The sequence below is a fragment of the Gallus gallus genome, chromosome 2, assembly GCF_016699485.2.
Source record: "Gallus gallus isolate bGalGal1 chromosome 2, bGalGal1.mat.broiler.GRCg7b, whole genome shotgun sequence".
Taxonomy (NCBI): Eukaryota; Metazoa; Chordata; class Aves; order Galliformes; family Phasianidae; genus Gallus; species Gallus gallus.
Genome location: NC_052533.1, coordinates 87,779,808 through 87,800,886, shown reverse-complemented (window position 1 = coordinate 87,800,886; position 21,079 = coordinate 87,779,808). Strand labels below are relative to the sequence as shown.

General features: G+C 36.6%; 1 protein-coding gene across 1 annotated transcript in view; it reads right to left on the bottom strand.

Moving 5' to 3' along the window:
• The window catches only part of GABBR2 (gamma-aminobutyric acid type B receptor subunit 2), a 463,337-nt gene that overhangs the window by 191,134 nt on the left and 251,124 nt on the right, over nt 1–21,079 (bottom strand). Inside the window, exon 8 of the mRNA XM_015282399.4 lies at nt 1,797–1,857. Within this exon, the coding sequence (XP_015137885.1) occupies nt 1,797–1,857 (61 nt within the window). The remainder of the gene's footprint in view (nt 1–1,796; nt 1,858–21,079) is intronic.

Genomic DNA, 21,079 nt, shown 5'->3' with positions numbered 1-21,079 from the left:
CGTCTTTGGACTAGAGCTTGCATGAGAAATAATCTAGTCCTTCTCCTGAACTTCTCCATAGGATGGGTGGCTTATAATGAAAACAAACAGGCTTTTTCCTGTGGGTTGATGGGAAACATTTGGTTGACGATCAAAATCCTGGGTATGGGACTGAATCAGTTCTGAAACAGCCATTATGTAACAGCAAGGAAGTATAAAATGGGCAGCTGTCTCCTCTGTTCTTATTGACCAAACAGTATTTCAACCGGTTGTAAAACCATTGGTATTAAATGGCAGCTCTTGCAAGACTGAAACACTATAAACTCACATTCAAAAGGATGGTAATAAAAATCTGTTTAAAATTAGCTATCCAGGACTTCAATTGCTCCTGCAGGTTACTTCCAAAGGTGGAATCATGGGAAGGTGAGACAAGCACATCACATCATTAATACACAGAGGGAAGCTGCCAAACTTCCTCCCTCTCAAATGCACTAGCGGAGTGCAGCTGCCTTAGGCAGGATGCACAGGGCCTCCTTCAGACTTCTGAGGAGTAAACGCCTCTTCTAAAATCTCCTTTCAATATTTACTCATGATTCTTTCATGTTGCTGTAAACACTACTACTATGAAATAATGGGAGGAAGTGGGGGAAGAGGAAGCAATAAATATTTATTGTTAGTGTTGAGCAATAATTTCTAGTTTATATTATCATGAGATGAGGTCTGCAAAATTTTAGTGGATAGAAATGCTTCAGGGAACATGAGTTAATAGCATCAATTGTAGATGTGAAGACAAAAGCAATCCGTAAGATTGCTGCTGTAAATTAGAATGAGTAACAAATCCCCTCAAGTGCATTGCTGTTCATTAATAATAATGCCCAAACAGCAGACAATTTCTACTCAAAGGATGAGCCTTTGCAATTTGGTCAGCAGAATTACGTTTAAAGTGAGTGAACAAGAGTTCACGCCTCTTGTGCACTGAAAGCAATTTGCCAGCCCCCTTTCACTCCTGCTCTCACAAGACCACACAAATACACTCTTCTCCAGTTTCATCTAGATCAGACCAGGAACAAAAACATTAATTGCATTCTATGAACTGTATAAACAACTATGATATATCTTCTGTGAATCACTATTTTGACTGAAAACTTGATGAAGCAAGCACCTCATCCCAGCTGCAAACAACTTTTGACAACTGCTGGTGTCTGCAGCAAGGGTCTGCATTTGGGGTGTCTACTGCTGAGACTGCTCCCTACAGAGCAGCTCAGGCTGACGAGACACTGGAGGCTTGGTGTGTTGCCTTAAAAGGATGGCGCTGGTGGTTTCTGTCCTTTACTTGCTGAAGGAACGCCTCCTGAAACAACTTCTGGCAACCAGTTGCTAAATTTCAAAAGCAAGCCTTTAGAGAGCACAAATGCTAACTTGAAAGAGCTTAATAGCAAAAAACCTCTCTAAATAAACTTCTCTAATAGCAAAAAAAAAAAGCCTCTTTAGATTCAGTTTCCAAAAACAACTGCATTAATGACTAGGCGCTCAGTGGATCAGTACAGTTTTTCCAGCATCTGGCTGTTATAGATCAATAGTTTCTGTATGTGTGTGGATTTTCTTCTGGGAAAGTACTTGGAAATATCCCAGATCACTAAGGGTTCAAAATACAGCATAAAGAACTCATATTTACTAACTACGTTGACACATCTTCAAAGCAGTTTACTTTAAAAATAATTGTACATATTTAAATTGTTCTACAATAAATGCAATCGATACCTAAGTCTGAAACTGCATACATAATTGTAATGAGAATACAATTGTTTGTAACCTACCTTGGAACTGCGTAAATTTGATGGTTCCCATCCTCTCTCCATTCCTGAAAACAACTTGACCCTAAATAAAATAAATAAATGACTTAAATGTTTTATAAATCTTAAAAAAATATAGTTTAATTAGCATTGCAATTGTTTTCCATTCACTACTAAAATTACCCAAGCAAAGGTTAAACACTGAGGACAGCAGATTCAACCCAGACTGAAGAAATTCATTAACATCTTAAAGCTTTCCTTTACGAATTTCAAATGCATTTATAAAGTTGACCATTGTTATCACTCACTGTTCAAGGTCTAAAATTGAGCCATTAACTGATGACTGTTTTTATCTAGGATACCCAAGAGTTATCAAACATCATGCCAAAAAAAGGTTCTACATTTCATTCATCATATAGATCATATGGATCTCCAAAAGGCTCTATAATTTATTTATATCAACGACTATGGATACTAAAAGCATTTTGTACTATACCAAATTTCATGTCCAAGTACTCTATAAATGTAATGTATGTAAGACATAATGTAATACCCTTCATTATGCTACATGTTGATACACTTCAAAATAATAGTCAATGCTCATGAAATGCTAAAGCCTCCTCACATATCCCTAGCAATTTACTCCCATCCTTCACCCCACCTTTCTGATAAAATGTCTCTTAAATTTTTGTCCTTACTTTGGCTTTTTTTGTGATGGATCATGAAATGAAAGAACAAGTTTTCATTCATTTAAGAAATATTTTTAATATTTTAAACTTGCAGTGGATTGCTGAGTGTGGTCACTGTAGACTGGTGTTTTATTCAACCTCAAATTTGGATGGTTATTAAAATCTCCATTTTTTTTTTCTTTTAGCAGGCATCAGGATAAAAGAAACCAAATGATAAGCATCAGAGGCTACAATCTGTGCAGGTCCCTTTTTAGATAACTACTTCCAGTCACTAAGGATTCAAAGCACAATCATCTTCAGTTTAAAGAAGAATGCAGAAAAAACCTGTTTTTAGCTTGGTATAAAATCTGATCTTACACAAAGTGATTGTGTCATCCTACTCATATGAACTCAATTGGAATTTTAATAGCAGAAAGATTGTTCAGTCCCCTGCAAGGAACTAAACCTAGATGTGTGGTGCTCTTGGATCTACATAACATGCATCCCATGTTCCCTGCAAACCACAGAACACCATTCCCCTTTGGTAAATACAAGAAGACATCCTTCAGTAAGTATAATCTACCTTGTACTATGAATTAAAAGCCAAAAAGCTCAGTCTATGACAGAAAGAGAGCAAGACAAATGAATGTTGGTGATATAGATTCTCTTAACAGCTACAGAAGGGCATAGGAACTGCTTCTACTGAAGTCTGGCCAAAAATAAGATTTATCCAGAGGCTTTCAACACAGCTCAGGGAGGCAATGTAAAATATTAGCTGGCAGTTTGTGTGTGCATTTCAGCAGCCTTCATCCAGATCTCCCTTAGTTTGGAGTAGTATTTAATATCCCTGGATTTGTTTGAACATAATCAAAATACAATTGTCTACTTGATTGAAGTATGCAACAGTACAAAATATTAAAGAAAAGCCTTGTAAAATGTGCTGTGCAAGTATCACTTATTGCAGATATCTATGGTCAGCCCAGTCTTACACTCGCTAAATTCTTGGTTCTGTAGCCTGTGACAGAGGATTCTATAGTCAAATTTTTTACTGTGTGGAAAAATTATTTTTTGATTAAGTTTCCTGCCTTTTACTTTATCTCTGCTTATTCTTTTGTTACAATATTATGGCATTGTAAATTGTACACTACTGTTGCCTTTCACAGGCAACCGTGATGTTTGTTGCTTTGGGGAGCCTGCAGCTTGGCCATATACCGAGGTGACACCAATATGATGAGCGGTAAAATGGCATTTATTCACTACTAAACACAGCTTATATTACATTTTTACCTACAAAACCGTGCTGTCATGTCCCACTCTGATTGGTTCATACCAGATAACATATTGCCTTATTTGGCCGTTTCCACATTCTTTTCTCATCCTTCTTCTCCTGTTTTCTCTGCATCAAGGTCAGCACGATAGCACTGTCTCTCTATGCTTAGGGAGAGGCCTGTCCCGTACATCCCGTGCCCCCGCAAGATGCCTACTACAACACAGTACTGGAGTGCTATTTCTAGATATCATCCAGAAGGAATTAATGCTATCATCCATGATGACTGTTATCCAAGACTACCATTATTGACAATATATTATACCAGCTCATGGATGTTTCTGGATTCTTTGTGCAACTGGTTTGCTGCGTCATCCTTGCTTCCTGTAATATCACCTACACTGTCATTATTCAACAGGAGAGCCATATTCCATATGTATCTACTGACTAGAGAAAAATATGTAGATCCTCATTGACTCATTTTGAAACTATCAAGGAAGATAAGATCAGAATGTTCTGAATAAATTCAAAAATTTGTGTAAATACAAAGAAGAAATTGTATTTGTATAAAAATTGAATGATTGAAAAATAAAGATATAGATGACAGTGATGACAGAGACATGGAACAATTCATGAGAACTTGTCTTTGCTATCTGCAATACTATTCAATCACCTTCACTAAAGTTTACTGAATGTTAAAAAGTTATATTAAAAAGTCAAATGTGTTATTAAAAGGAAAAAAACTTTCTAAATAAAAAATTATGTTCTGACATTGTCATGTTTATTGTTCACAAACTCAAGACTTATGTTAAACATACAGATACAAAAAAAACTGAAATTTGGTATTTATTCCACCTGTTATCCAACAAATAAACCTGTTCTCAGAGACAGAGTCAACAATAAACATATCAGTAAGAATCTTCTAAGAAATCCCTAGTGCAACCCATGACAATGACAGCACCTATTTATTACCCACGCATCAAAACTGCAACCACAAGCACAGTTACTGCTTGGTTCTTGGCTCCTGAGCAACACACTGCTTCATAACAACATGTGACAAGAACTGACAGCATCTCAAGTAGCTTAAACCCCTCAAGACTTTAAAATTGCAGTGAGCTTAGAGGGAAAACACTCCTAGGTTTTTAGTGGGGCTTTAGGTAGCCCCAGAAGACACTGAAATACTGTCTCTATTGTACTATTCAGTTCTGCAACGTGGCAGAGAGGAGTACTCCTCAAGAACACTGAGAAATTATACAGACACCAATACCTTCATTTCACTTTTACAAATGTGAACTTAAAACAGGAATAAAAAAGAAACTAAAAGATGCATCTATTGAGTAATTTAAAAAAAAATAATGGCTAAAACTAAAGACAGTTACATTGAGGGCGAAAAAAAAAGGTAAATAAATACCAAATAAAATGTTCTATTATTCTATTTCTTAATCTGATACAAAATGCCATAAAGAAATAAACCAACCAGTCTTTCAGAAGTCTGTTTTGTTGAAATGATGGACTGATTTGTGGCATGAGAAGTGAGCTATAATCTGATGTTCCTCTATGGACTGCATCAAGTCATTTCTTTGCCATCAAGACAACATATCATAAGAGTTAGCTAGACAGTTAGCTTCCTCATACTTGAGGCCCATTTAAAACACTGGGTGTTTGAACAACAGCTATTCCCAATACTCACTTAAAGCTCTGGCTTTACTAAGGCAAATCTTAGTACTCCTTCTTACTTTATTTTTATCTCATCACATACTTTCTACATGCGCCAGCACAGACTGCAGTTTATAGTGTGAGCCACCATAAGAACAGAATCTTGTGAAATCTGGGTGAGTATGAGCAACCAGCCAAACTTTACCTTCCATCATGTTTTGGTGACATTGCAATAGGCATAGTTAGATGCTGATTAGAAAAGGGATCAGTGGTTGTATGCATGAGATGCTCTTTCTGAAAGAAAATTGATTTCTTCAGAACATCATTCTTAGACTCAAACAGTATTTCCCGCTCACGTAATTATTTTACTTCGAGAGATGCAAAATATGGTCTGTCCTTGACCACCATTTCAATCAACAAGAAAGTGAATTATGTTCACTTAGATCAAACCACATATTTTTCTCCAGTCTTTAAATATATATATATATATATACACACACATATATACATATACATATACACACATTTCTGAAGTAATTTCCTTCACCAGTGGTAAATATGATGCTTGAGTAAACACTAGTTGTACAACAACTCTGCCTGGCTCTGAGCTATGCAGAAGCATCTCTGCAACAGCAGTTATCCCTGAAAAGCTGGTGGGGAGGGAATAGGAAGTGTATGGCTTGAAGTCTGATAAACAGCAATGAGGACAGAGGGTGGAAAAGAAGCTGAATTAGCTCAGTCTGACACAGAGTACTTGAAATACATTTCAATATTGCTAAAAGTTGTGCAAGTTTCTGTTATGGTTTTTTTGTTTGTTTGTTTCCTTGTTTTATTTCACTTTTTTTATGACATCATTGAATCCAACTACTTTGCTTCTAATATCTGACCTTTTTTTTTCCCCAAAAAGCCAGTGTTTTAATGTGCATTTCAAACAATGAAAAACAGAACCAGACCAAATATTTCAGTGGCATTAGTTTCACGATTGGCACATACCAGAACACCTTCCTTGTTTCTTCTGCACACTGCCTTCTTCTCTGTGCTTCATTTTTAAAAGCCTAGCATTGATTTCTTTCCTACTCATGCACACTTGGTTATACAACATAACTGCATTTCATCTCATTACTGAAATGACATCCCTAGATGTACAATCTTCATTTTTTTTTCCTGGAGTTGATGCCTTTTTAAGCCATCAGTCCTTTATTTGTGGTTAGAATAAGAAGTCCACAACAATCATCCTCTCATAATCATAAAATATTATTCAACATTAGCTTTATTTTAAACACATTGGACTTCCCCTGTCATTGTAACACAGGAATTCATTTGTCTACTCTTGAAAGGAGCTGTTAAATGTATTTTATTTTTTTTCTTGGGTGATATAAAGTAGTTATCTTTGCTATATTATGAAGATATTAAGCTCCTTTCTAGCTAGGGAACACTAGTATTTATTCAAATTTTCTTTACATCATCACTGACAGTTTTATTAGTCTGCTTTGGACATAGGCCCATGCTGATATTGAAATTCTTCCATTCCTCATACATTGAAATCCACAGCCAATGTGTTTCATTCATGTCTTTAGCTTCCTTCATCACTCCACAAAACAATAGCTCAGAACATCTGTAGCTGCTCTCTCAGTCAAGGACAGGTGCCAAATCCTTTATTTTTGGGGAGGGGGGGGGGGAAGGAAGGAAGGGGGGTGGTTCTGCTTCAATTTTTCTCCTTTGGAGAGTAATTTGGGCCACTCTACCCTATATAGAGGTCATCTCCACATACAGAAGTAGTTGTTTTTTTTGAAATGCCTATAGCCTACACAGTCACATTAGTTCCAAACTGAATGTCAATACCTTTTCCAGAAATTAAGTAGCTCAGTCACTTTGAGGATTATTTAGCTATATATGTGATAAGGTAAACTATTTAAGTAAATGCCTGCAAAAATACCTCAATAGCAGTAGGATGACTAAGGCAGTTGAAGCTGTAATTTTTATATAAACATAGCGCATTACTGTGAAAGAACACATCAGCAGATCTGTTATTAAATTGTCCTTTTAAGCTTTGTGACATCTGCTGAAATGAAAGTGCTCTTCTGATCCTGTAGTGTCCTTACTGGACTAAATTCACTAAATCTAAGCCAAGGAGGGTGAAGCATCCCAGGGCAACAGATTTGAGAGCCTGCCAACATCTAAAGGGCAGGTACTGCCCTCTCATGTTGCTCCCAGCTGCACAGTCCTAGACATTCCTAGTAGAAGTACAACATTCATTAGGTCCCTGAATGAGCTACTGTGACCAATTAAGCAAGCAAGATGTATTTCCTGATTTTTCAGTTTGTGTTGAGAAGGGAAATACTGTTTCTGAATGACTTTCGCAGTGCCAGACTTAGAACCAGCACAAAGGAGCAGATAGGAGCAAGAAGCATGACTCTTCATTGGTCCCAGATGTTTTCTGGTGATATTGGCAATCCACTCAGCCCACTACTCATATGTTATACATGCCAACATAGATTTACTCATGCAGGACTCCATATCCTTACCCATGCCTTCCTGGCCATGCACTGAACAAGTTTGATCTTGGCTTCCCCACATCTAGGTGGTGAAAAGCTAAACACCGCGATTAATAACCTTGTTAGTCCTCCAAATATGACTTTTAAGACAACAGTAGCCCATCAAGCTTTTAGCAGTGCATGTCTAATCTCACTTCTGAAATAAATATCCTCTAGCTGAGGGCAGCCTGCACACAACCCTTTTCTTTCATGTCACCAAATTAGCCAGAGACAAACAGTCCTTGAGCACAGGTGGAGAGAGGGTACAAGTCAGACAGCAACAACATTGACATCTTCTGCAGGGAAAAGAGGTAATTGTCACCTCTGGAACAGTGAGAGGTGAAAAAAATTATAATGGTCCCTAAAACCAACAGTACTCCAGAATGCACAATTTTATATCCTCAGTCTGCTGAGGGTAAATTTTTTCTGGAACATATAATTAAAGCAGATCCAGGGACTGCAGCTTTTCAAACCTTAAGTCTATTTTCAGGAGAGATGTTTCTGTCAAAATTTTCAGGATTAAACATTTAAATCTGAAATATTTTATGATCCACTGGGATTTTTTTTTCCTTCCTGTTTTCTCTCATATGACATTTTCTAAAAGATTTGAGTAACTGAACACTGGCATCTGGAGAGTAGCAGTAGCAGTGCAGCTTAAAGAGCAGGTGTGAAGCACAGCTAAAAATCTGGTCTTAGCTAATGTTTTCTAAATGAAGCATTACTACCACACTCATCTAAATACATACTCATGTTCTACCTCTGAAAGAGCAGGCAGAAAATGGCAGGAAAAATGGATGTGTTTACTTCTAAGCCTTAAGTATTTGTCTTCTCAACAGAAATTATGCTTGAAAAGAAAATATTTGCAAATAACTAAGTTTCCTGAACATGAAATAAAAATATGATAGTCATGATGATGATAGAAAAGAAGAATGAAGAAAGTGTTCATAAAAATCCCAAAACAGTACAGCTAGGAAGCACTCACTGGAGTTCTTGGGATATTGGCTGAAAACAGAAAACTCAGTGGCACTGCTCATTTTGTTCCTTTGCATTCGCAGCAGATGGTAAACTCCTAAAACTTGCATGGAGCATGGACTACCTGTTTGCCTTCTTTCATATATTCCTATCTAGCTCCTTTCATGATCCTTTTGCAGACAAAGATAAATGAGAAATTTGCTTTATCCAAGAGTTTGGGAGACATTCACAACCATTTAAATAGATTACAAAAATTGACTCAACACGAGCTAAGTACAAGATTAACAGATGTATAAGTTCTAATAAGAGGCCATCTGGAAATAAAGAACACAAGAGAGAGATGTACAAAAGTGTCACTTTTTTTTCCCCCCTCAGAACCAAAACTATTTTGGGCAAAACGAGCCAACAATTTTCATTAAAAAAAAATAGCCTTGGTACCTCGTATTTACCAACAACTTGTTAACAAATTTGTTAACAACATCTGATATGAGTAGCACATGACACTGGCCAGTTGTGCTCCTGTAAAGGTCTACTGAATAAATAACAGAGTCTCTAAAAAGTGAAATAATAATAAAATAATAATAATTAAGTTGACTAAAAAATGGGGCCCTGAACAACCTGATCTAGCGGTTGGCAGCTCTTCCCACAACAGGGGGACAAATGAGGACCAGCAAGTTAAGTCTCATATTTAAGGTCTGAAACCTTAGGTTTTCCTTGGGGAAGAAACAATCATGTGTAAAAACTTTGTGACATGCATCCTGAATTTAGGATTAAGTAAAAAACAAACAAACAAAAAACACTGAAGAAGTACTCTAAGCCCTACTATGATTTCATCATGTTGCCATTTAGCTCATTTCTAAATGAATGAGCTCCAGTTTCTTCAGTCACTCCTACCTCTAGGATGTTTTTTCCTATCTCCAGTCCTCAAACCCTTTTTTCAGTTTTCTCATTAATTTCCTGAGGAAGGCTATCCATAAACAAAACATCTGTATCTTCTGAGAGGATGCTGTTAATTGTGTAGAAGGGTCCCACTAGTTCTTTCAAGTATTTTGCTACCTGAAGTTTACCACATTTGCAGCAATCATTCATCTCCTTTTTCAGTGAGGTAGAAGAATCAGATAGAAAATGGACAGAACTTATTTGGATAGCATTTCTTTCCCCTCTCTAAGGAGGATCTTCTGTTACCAGCTGTCCTTGGACAAAAGTCTGCTGTAGTCAGCACACTGACATATAAGCCCAGACTAAGCTGTTCCATTAAATTAACATTTGGATGCACACATACAATTTTACACAGCTATGCTTAAGTTTGTAACACAATGGAAAACACAGCAATGACAGCAGAGCAGCAAGGGCCTAAGCTGCAGCAAGAAAGGACTCGCTCAAACAACAGCCATACGCACAGAAATGAAGATAAGCAGCTGCTTACCTTCAAAAGACCTCAGATAAACAAGGACCTCCAGGAAAACACCCTTACCTCCCCCCTGCCAACCGTTAAATGAGGTCTGGGAAGGGGTGGATCCTGGCTCCACTCCTTCTGGTCATTCAGATGCACTGCATACACCTGAGCTCCCCTGGGTTGGCCCTGCCTTCCCACCAGGTGCTCAATCACTTCTTCAAGCCATGATTTAGCATTTCTGCTACAAGTTACACAGAATTTTACACAGCTGTGTTTGAGACACCACATTCATGGTTTTTTTTTTTTTTTTTTTTTTTTTTTTTTTTTTTTTTTTTTCAGCACAGCAAACAGAAGCAGTGAACATCTGAGCACTGTTTCACACACAGTGGCAAGTCTAAGGGAATACTGCTCTTACATAATCAGGTGGGGTGGGGAAAAAGAGTATGTTCATGTGAAAACCATGCAGGAAATCAAACAGTATTGCACTCGCTGGCCAGTGCACAGGAGGAAAGTATAAAGCAAGCACCTTTACTCTTTGTCACTCATACTGGAGTGTGCTTTTACACAGTTATCTAGGTTTATGATTAGCAGTTAGCAAAACGTGATCACAACTGTCCTATGTTTAAAAGCAGGACAAGAAATAATTAAAAATACATATCTGACAAACTTTTTCACAAGTTTTTTTTTCTTTTATTTGTTTGCTTTTAGCACTTTGGAAACAAACTAACATTGAAGTTGTTAGTAACAAATGCTTCCACATCTGGTGGTATAACTGCTGACTATCGACATTTAGCCAGTTTCCTGATCTATGAACGGGCTGTGAAGCACAAGTAAAATAATGCCTTTGCTCTTTATGCAGTCTCTGTGAGATATGTGTAAAAACACTGATGTAAACAATCTGTCTTTTAGGGTGGCAAGAGAAGAGGAAGAGGAAATGCTCTGTAGCACTGCGACTAGGAATTCAAATCCCTTTCAGCATGCATTAAATTTAAACTGCAGAGGTGATGTTCAGAACTGTTCTTTTGAGGTTGATCCCTGTTGATTTCAGGCTCTAGCTCTGTGTATATGTAGAAACATCATGACAGCTTATTATATTCTACCACCAATGTTGTTTTTTTTTTACTTCTGTTTTTGAAAGAATGAATCAGAGATGGCATAAAGACTTTTAAGGACACCGTGCTAAATAGCAGTGTTTTCTGTTCAACAGTGTAATTTCAGATGATGTTCTGAAGTAGTTTCTTTCATTTTCTTCAAACTCCATTAATCCCAGTGAAGAGAACAACAGCACAGACTGTATCTCATTTACTCTGACAACGACCCAACAGTGTGTAGGAGTCACTACCTACCCTCCATGTACTTCTTCCTGCCCAGCCTGTCACATCAGCTGAGCACAGTACATTGCTTTATTTACTACGCTTTTTCTAATGAGAAGCTGGTTTATATTATTAGCAAGGTCTTTGCATCCAAAGCAGAGCTCACAGACATTATTCATGTGCAAGTGCTGACCACAGATATCTTCTGACCACTATCCTTCTAAGTGACCAACTTTCATTCAAAATTGCCTTAATGAGGAAAACAAAACAAAACAAGAAGGCATACAGACTAGTCAGTTTTACAAAGCTGGTTTTAGGTATGAATACCTGCAAGTTTTGAATGATTCTTGCTACTGGGCAGAAAAAAGACTATGGTAGGAGACTCATTCCTAGTCTTCTATGGCTACTCTACACAGGAAAATTCCTCTGTAGGCAGAAACATGAGCAGACAGGGAAAGGACAGGACAAAGGGGAATGGCTTTAAACTAAAAGAAGGGAGATTTACTTTAGATGTGAGGAATAAATTTTGTTTACTCTGATGGTGGTGAGGTGCTGGAACAGGTTACCCAGAGAGATTGTGGGTGCCCCATCCCTAGAGGCACTCCAGGCCAGGTTGGATGGGGCCCTGGGCAGCCTAGGCTGGTGGGGGGCAGCCCTGACAACAGCAGGGAGTTTGAAACTAGATGATCTTTAAGGTTTCCTCCAACATAAGCCATTCTACGATTCTGTGATAAACTTTCTAATATATAGTTCCCAGTGACAGTCACTGAAATAGGCAGGTTTCCCATTTCATAATGGAACAACAATAATCTAAACCTACATCAAGTTTCTAACAGCTGTTTATTTTAACCCAGTTGTAGTTTTAGCTTTGCTTGACTACTGTCAGAATTATTATGCTGTTTAAGATGATTTTTTTTTTTAACAAAGCGAAAGAGCCTAGACTGAAGTACCATAGCACCATAGGGATTACCTTTCTTTAAAAATTTTTTTTCTTTCTATATTGTTTTCCATATCAGAAAGCACTCTTGAAGATAGTTACGTTTCATGATAATAAGATCCAAGTTTCATCCCCTTAGCTCTGCAGCCTTCCAGACGATGCTTTCAAAAGCATCAAATTCTGACCAAAAACCTGCATGTGAGAGCACTGACAGCATTGTCTGGACAGGGAGATTTGAACAGGTTTTGCAGTGACAGGAAGGAAGTCTAACCAACATACTCTTATATGTTGGTCATATTTTATATGTATATTCTTATATATATATACATATATATATAAAATCAAATTAAGTCCTTTCATTGTCCATTTTAATCCATCAGCCTGCAGAGTATTAGTGAGATAGATCTAGTAAATTTTTTAAAGATTTTCAATGCATAGCCCTGCAGCAGCTGCACTGAGGAAAGGCATTATCCTCCAAGTTCTCCAGAAAACAGTCAGATTTAGAGACTTTGGAAGAGGGTCAGTTCAGCCTACAAGTTATGAGGGATCAGCATTGTGTCTCATTAGATTCTGCACACCATAATAGCTTTCTAGCTGGCATATATAAGAGCTTTCAAAGGTGCAGCTCTATCAGATACTATAAAGCAATGCTTTAGATTAATGCTACTACTGTGGGATCACTTTTCCCACATTTTCAGAAGACTAAAGTAAATACTTACGGATATTTAAATACCTTCCTACTGCGACAGATGTTTTTTAAAAATATGAAATACTCTGGGTTTTCAATTTCATCCTCTGCCTAAAATGAATTTAAAATCATTCTTATACTAAAAAAAATTGAGACATATATAGAATGCAGACAAATTTAACAGAGAAATAGTGTACTTAAATAATAAATGATATTTGTAAACTCATGATTTCTTACAGACATGATGGACATGAAAAGTGCAACATTTATTTTGTTGTCACCTCATAAATAACACTATATAATTTGCAGATATGAGGATAAAATTCAGTTATTAGTAAAATCATAGAATCACAGAATGGCCTGGAGGTTGAAAAGGACCATAATGATCATCTAGTTTCAACTCCCCTGCCGTGTGCAGGCTGGACAAAATGAGTCCACCTTCTGAATTTCTTCTAACTCAAGGTAGTGTGCAAAGTCTAATGAATCACATGGAACAGCTAAGGGCTAGACATCTCTTTCTTTACTTCCAATGTTCTCATAGCCAATTGATAAATATAGCACATCATGTAGACTAAATTCAGATAGAAGTGAACTTGTAATCACATTGGAAAATACAATCTGAAAATAAACTCAGATTCTCAGCATAACAGGCATGGTCTAGTGAATCCCCTTCTCAGCTCAGACATAATTAAATGACTTCTGGACACAAAGTGACATACGTGGATCTTTAAAGTACTGCTCCCAGTTCCAGTTTCAAGAGAAGCACAGGCAGAAGGAGAGTCAGTAAATTTGCACAGAAGTGAATTTAATATCCACCTCAGCCTTTGTAAGAAGCTCCTTTCATATTCAAGTCCTTGGAATTATAAAACTGAGTAAGGTGAGTTTTCTGCTTACATCTTTCCCATCAGGTGATTGTGTCTGAATCTGAATTTCTAATCATTTTAAGTTTTCCTTCAGTTTTTAGATTCCAATTATTTTTGACCACATACTTATTTTTAGATTCTACATTACAATGTGAACTATACAGTGCTTTCCCCTATGTTTCTCAGCTGATATTTACATAAATAACTAGTAGTTCTTCTCTCAGCAGACTAGGTATACTCTGAAACATCACAGGGAGAGTTAAAAATAGCTGAATTATCTTTCCACCACAAAAGAAAACAAACAACAACAACAAAACAACAAAGAATCAACAACAAAATACAGATATTATATTTTATAGGATATAGACTTTTACCTATCTAGCCCAAAATACCTTGCGTGCACAAAATGTGTAGGATACTTTATTTTCAAGAATGGAGGTGGGAATTGAATTTTGGCACACTGACAGTGAAACTGAGAAGCACCCTCTTGACTGATGCTGCATGAGTCCTGTACACCTACACTGTGTTTAAATGCTTCATGAGTATATTTAAAGGAGTAAGCTGCCTCATTGCATACCCTTGTATTTTTCATTTGTGAAACTTCTCCACTGCCTTACTGAAATTCCCAAGTTGTTACTGCATGATATTTTAATGGTCCTCTGTCTTAGGAGTGCCTTTCAACTCCATGTTAGCAACAAGTTGCAATAACACTCTTAGTGCTAGGCATGAATTGAAATATCTGATAATATGAGTTCAAGAGCTGATGCTGGCATCTTGGGGAAACTACCATAAAAGTTTCTCCTCCCAGCCCTTTCAGACCAGCCTAGTCTACTATGGATGTGCATTATCTGCCTTTATTAGTAATTCTTGTGGGACTGCATCGTACAGTTACATCAAACCCAGGCAGATTCACTGCTCCATTTTCCATGCACTCAGAGAGCCAACATCTTGCTCATGAGGAAGAGCTGACAAACACAGTGGGCATAATCCAAAGAAGAGTGACTCTGAACTTTAAGTCTTTAGTTTGATTTAGTACATTCAGTAACATGTAGTGTGAATGATGTCCACCTTGCGTAATTAAGTTGTGAGGCGCAAGTTTGTATCTTGTTACCTGCTCATCAGTGATGAAAGCTGACATTTGACAGTTTGTCAGAAGGACAAATAACTTCTGTTATTTAATAACTAAGAGACTATTATTAGGAGTGCCCCTTTCTTTTATGCAGTGGGGAAAAAAAAAAAAAAAAAAAGGAAAAGAAATAAATTTTAAAAGAAGTGAAAAAGAAAAAAAAAGAATCCTGGAAAACGAAAGGAAAATAAAATTTTCTCACATTGAATAAGGACTTAAAATTCATTTTCATGTTTTAAAAATCTTTCCTTTGAAAAGGAATATTGATTCCTTTTAAAAGTGTAAAAACAATTATCTGTATCCTTTTGAAAACATTTCATAGGACGTTTAAGTACCTGAAAAAAAAATTATTTGTCTATCTGATCTGTGTGAATCAGAAAGCTGATTCATGGTAGTACTATCTAGAGAATATCACTCAAAAGCACAAATAATTTTGATTGACTCATAATTGCACTTCTTAGAGAATAAAATGTAGAATTGTAAAATTGCCTATCCATTTTCCTAACATTTAGTCAAAAAAGGTCTGTATTTATTTGAATAAAAGTTCATGTTTGTTTCCTGCTCCCCCCAGATTAGTATACTAACAGCAGTGCCCCTGCCAGTACCTCTGCATCATGCTGAGCTGGGTTGAATTGCTGTGAGAGCCCCATCAGTGTTCAACTGAGCAAGCTGATGCCACCACTACCAGAGCTTCAGCTCTTGCTGAAGGAAGTCCTTGAAGTTCTCTTGTGCAGAACTTGCTAAACTGAATCATAGGGCACAATTTTTGAGGGCTAATTTGGTGGCACGGCCCTCATTAAGCACATTTTCCTCTTTTCCACAAAAGAGGAGATTGCCTTATAGTCAAAACTCTTCTGGGCCAATGTCAGTATGCTATCTTAACAATTTGGCTGCTTTCTTCAGCCTTGCATCAAAGATCAGATCTTCAAGGTCCAAGAACCACTTTACTTTGAATAAAACTCAGTGAATAAAAATGAATAAATTTTTTGAATAATAATAATAAAAAGTTGTTCAAAGATTTAAATATCCAGTATTTTTGATCTTCATAGAAAAAAATCCAATACAAATTCTAAATAGGTACAGTAAGTTGAAGCTCACACTGACAACTTTTTAATTACAGCACTCCTGCATGATGCTCTTGGCTTCCCAGAGAAGACTGCATGGAGAAATACAGCAATAATATCAGGTCAGTATGAAGGAAGACAAAGGACAGATTCCATTATTTTCTATGGCTACCTTCTGTATCATAACCTTTTACTTCTCTTGTCAACACACTCACACTGAATCAAATGGAGCTAATTTTTTTTTAATGCTTTGTCAAAGTGCACAATCTGTACAGTGGCAGCAGAACTACTATCCAAAGCTGCCCCTAAAAATCAGTTACTTGTTTTGAAAACTTATAATTAATCCTATATGCTAAATGACGAACTGTATGGCATTCCTATCGTGTATGAAGTTTTCCAAAATAACTAATGAGAAGTCTTTTATTTCATCTGTCTCAAGTGAAAGTGGTATTAGAATAAAAAAGTATTTCTCTGCCACTGGCATTCAATGAATATTAATGATGTTTTCGCACTATATTGCAGTGATCTGACAATTCCAGCTAGGATACAGCATTTAAAAGGAGATTCTACTCTCTTTCTATCACTCACAAAAGGAATTAATAATTGTAAATCAGCTAATCCAAACAATTGCTTCTCAAATTAGATCATATTTTATCTTCATATTTTATACTGAAAAAAGAGCCTCTTAATTTGCAGCAGAAACAATCTTCAAAACACTAATAATATGAACCTTTCAATTAAATATTTGTAAAGCTATTTATGCATCGTACTAATGCTGACTAATCAAAGTGTACATTATTAATGGACAAGAAAGAAATCATTGCAATAATGGAAATCTTATTAGCATATAAATTATCTTGTTTTGAAGAGCTTAGAATAACCTTATGAGAAGTATACCTCATAACAGATTGTTTTTCTGGAGACATTAGAGCAAGTCAACTTCCTTGGAAGCCCACTTTACTGTGTCTCCTGCTCAATTAAAAAATATCCCTGGACATGAACTAATAGGAAATGACTTGGAAGATTCAGTACAAATCTGGGTACCAGGTGATACCACTGGGCTATACTACTCTCCAACTAGAGAGAGGAATTTAGGAAGCTTCTGGGGATCATCAAGTCCAAAACCCCTGCTAAAGCAGGTTCCCTAGATGTTCACATAGGTAGTAGTGTAACTATTGATGAAGTTGCAACGAGTTGCAAACTTTTTCATATATAACTTCCAAGAAATTATTAAAATCCTATTTTAAGGGTATGTGTGGGGAAAACATTCATGTCTCCTGCAATTCTAATCTGTATTTGATCAACAGTAGCATATGAATTATCTGAAGTCTTCTACTGACATCACTGAAGTCTAATTGATACAAATTTCTGTTTCAAGATAGCTTTTATTTTCCCTTTTCTGTCAAAATGAATCCAAATCATGACTTTGAATATGCACTGTCTTACAGTCTTATTAGCAAGGAATAAATCAGAGTTTTTCTGAACCTCTTTAAAATTCATCCTAGAGGAAGTCATTTCACTGAGACTTGAATCATGGGAGTATTCCCATAGAAAATAGTAGGCTAAATATTTTAGATCACACTTAAGAAAGAGAAGAAACTTTCTTATCTGCTTTCAGTGAGAAGGATGAGCCTTTTAATTTTGTATGTGGACCACTACAGGATGCTGTAAACTCTCTGTCCAAATGAAGCACTTTTGACATGTGGTCACACATTTCCATGAAAATTACAGCAGAAACCAGCTACTGTCCCTATTCAACAGCAAATGAAGATGATGATCAGGTGAACATAAAATATTCCCATTTTTAAAATGTATAAGTTATGTAAGTGTATATAAAAACTAGTATGTTATACATCACAAATGTACTGTACACTACATACAGGTGAGGAATAGGGGCAATGGTAGACAAAGTATTTTCCATTTTCATTGTTCCTATTCAATGAAATCACTGTAAATTCTAGGCAGTCTAGTAGTCCAGAACATAAAAATTATTTAGCTGCTAGTATGCTGTTTGTGTAATGCAGAGTTTTCACTAAAATCTTCCTTTTATCAGAAACAGTTTCCAAAAAGAATAGCTCTAATTATTGCTTGAGATTAATCATCTTTATCTAAGGAAAACTTAGTAGGAAAACCAAATTGGTTTTGGAGCTTTATTTATTTTTGTGCACAAAATGCTAAAATCCTCTTGCCAATAGGTACAATAATACTATGCTTTTTGTTTCTGTATGTACTAAGACAAATCAAGATTGACTGATCAGTCAGTTAGACTTGGTGTATCTCAGAATGGTTCTAATCACGGATATGTGCTCTCAGTTCACAGCTTTAGACCATCTCATGATGGATTGAACACACTGTTGTTGTAAACCCTTCATGCATTCTTTTCTACTATTTGTCTCTTTTACCCAAAGACGTAAAAGAAAATCAATCAAAGAAAAAATCTGTAGCTCAACAATTGAAATAAACAGCAAATTTACTGTAAATATAACACATTTATATGAATTACCATGTTGGGTTAGTTCTCTACTACTTTCCCCATCTCACTCACAACGAATGAGGACATTTAGCAAGCATCAGATCCAGTGAGAATTTCAAGTTTTTTCAAAATCTGGCTGCTCATTTCAATGTGCCACAAATGCAAGAAACGTTTTTCATGCGGACACACTGCATGAAAAACCATGCATTAAAGAGGAGGGTCATGCAGATAGTTGTTATAGGGATGTGCATTAAAATTTAAATTCTGTTGGCTATTGGTTGCACTTCTAACAGAGTCCACAGCACTGGGTGCCGATGTTGACCTCAAAAATCACACCATCCCACCATTCAACATGTGTGACAGCACAGCCTGTCACAGCACATCCCTTCATACAGATCCAGAAGTGGTACTTAAGTCAGAGCAAGGCTGCACAGGGCTCAGTACCATGATTCACATAGGACAGCCTAAGGCTACAGCTGCTGGGTCATTTTACTCGCACAGTGAGCAACACCTCCTCAAGAAAGCACTTATTTGCGGGCTCCCCATTCCCACCAGCACCCAGCTTACTGTCCAGCACAAAGGGTTTGCTGATATCACAAGACTGAAAAAGAACCAGTGAGACAAAATGGAGAGAAAGAAAGAACAGGCCTGAAACAGGAACATAACACACTTTTCTTAAAAGATAAATGACCGTATCCTTTCATATTCCGGATCATTTGACCTCTTCTATTCAAGCAAACAATGCCATTTGGTTTCTAAACAGGTTTTTCTTATTTTATTTTCACGTTTTTTAGTAGGCCATATGGGGACATATGCCCATTAAAAAAAAAAAAAAAAGATGGTTTGAAAATTAAATCATCTTTAAACTGAGAAATCTGGTCAGACTGTTTTATTTTGTTAAGTAGGGAGACTTTAAGAACAGTATTTGCCAACAACATCCACAAAGTAGCATTCAATATGCAGATTTTCTTCAGAAGCAGCAGGAACAAACTTCTGTTTCATCTGCTGCATTAACTCTTGATAACTTATTTTTCAGTTCGGAGGGTGTTTTCCACTTTACTCAGACTCCAACTAAAAATTTCTTACAATTCGTTTTGACTGACCTAAGAAGAAAATAGAAGTATCAACAATAGGATTGTCAGTGGTTTTGGGGAAAATTTAGACATAACCAAACTTGAGAAAAAAATCATTTTTTAAATCTTAAACGTCTGCAATTAGTGAGTACAAATGCATGGTAATTTCTGCATGTTTTAGAAGTACTATCTAGCAAATATCAGAATTGCTCAAATGCCTTGCCCTTGTTAATGTTAGAGATTTACTGACTGAACTCAGTAAAGGTATAAAGGACTTTGTAACTTTCTTTACCAAGAGACCAAATCATGCAGGAGATTATGCCAGCTCTTGCTGTCTGTCTTAGTTCTACTCTTCTGAAGCTATTTATAAGACTAAACAAACAAAAAACTCCAGTCTTCAGGAACATGGACAGTAAAAGAAGTCAGTGTTTACAGTGATACAAGGTAGAGTTACACAAACTAGTGTGCAGTCTAGAGGCAACAATAAAAAAATGGTAAGGTGGGGAAGTGAAAGTGTCTGTGTCTGTCAGAAGCTGTCTTTGGGATGCCTTGTATTGAGAAAATTTCTCTCACTCACAAACACTGCCATTCCAGAAAGATGTGAATTAACGGAATTCAGGAAGTCACAGTACAAAAGCAGATACTGCCAACATCATGCATGTCGAGTACTACTTCCTCTCTCAGATCACACATTTAAATCAAAGTTTTGTTCATTGCCACTTCTTAACATATGCATTGGTAGAGGAATTTAAATCTAATTAAAGACATAGGGATTAATTTCCTGTCAAGGATTAAGATCTTTCCATCTACACAGAATGCTGAATAAGAAATAAAAGAAGATATTGCCACAAGTATTTGAAGGAAGCAATAAAGAAAAATGCTGCAAAGATAGTTAAAGGAGAACTATAGCAGGAGAAGCAGATTAGATCTACAGCACAAAGAAGGCAAGGAGATAGAAATATGTCTTTAATAAAGACTTCAAACTTTGGTCATGACCACTAGGATTCTGTTGCAAGTACAGAGGAAAGAGAAAAAGACAGTGCCAGTGCAGAGTAGAACACAGATGGTGATAAAGAACAAAACATGCACACAGGTCTTCAAAGAAGTGCAGCACAGCGTCTACAAAGCAAACCATACACATTTGAATAACTGTTCAAATAAAACATATAGCATACATTCCGAATGTAAACTGTGCCTTGTTTTGGCTGTGAAATAAATACCAAACCTTACGGGACCTGAAATTAGAGTTGTATTTACCTAAAAGGTTGTGCTTACTG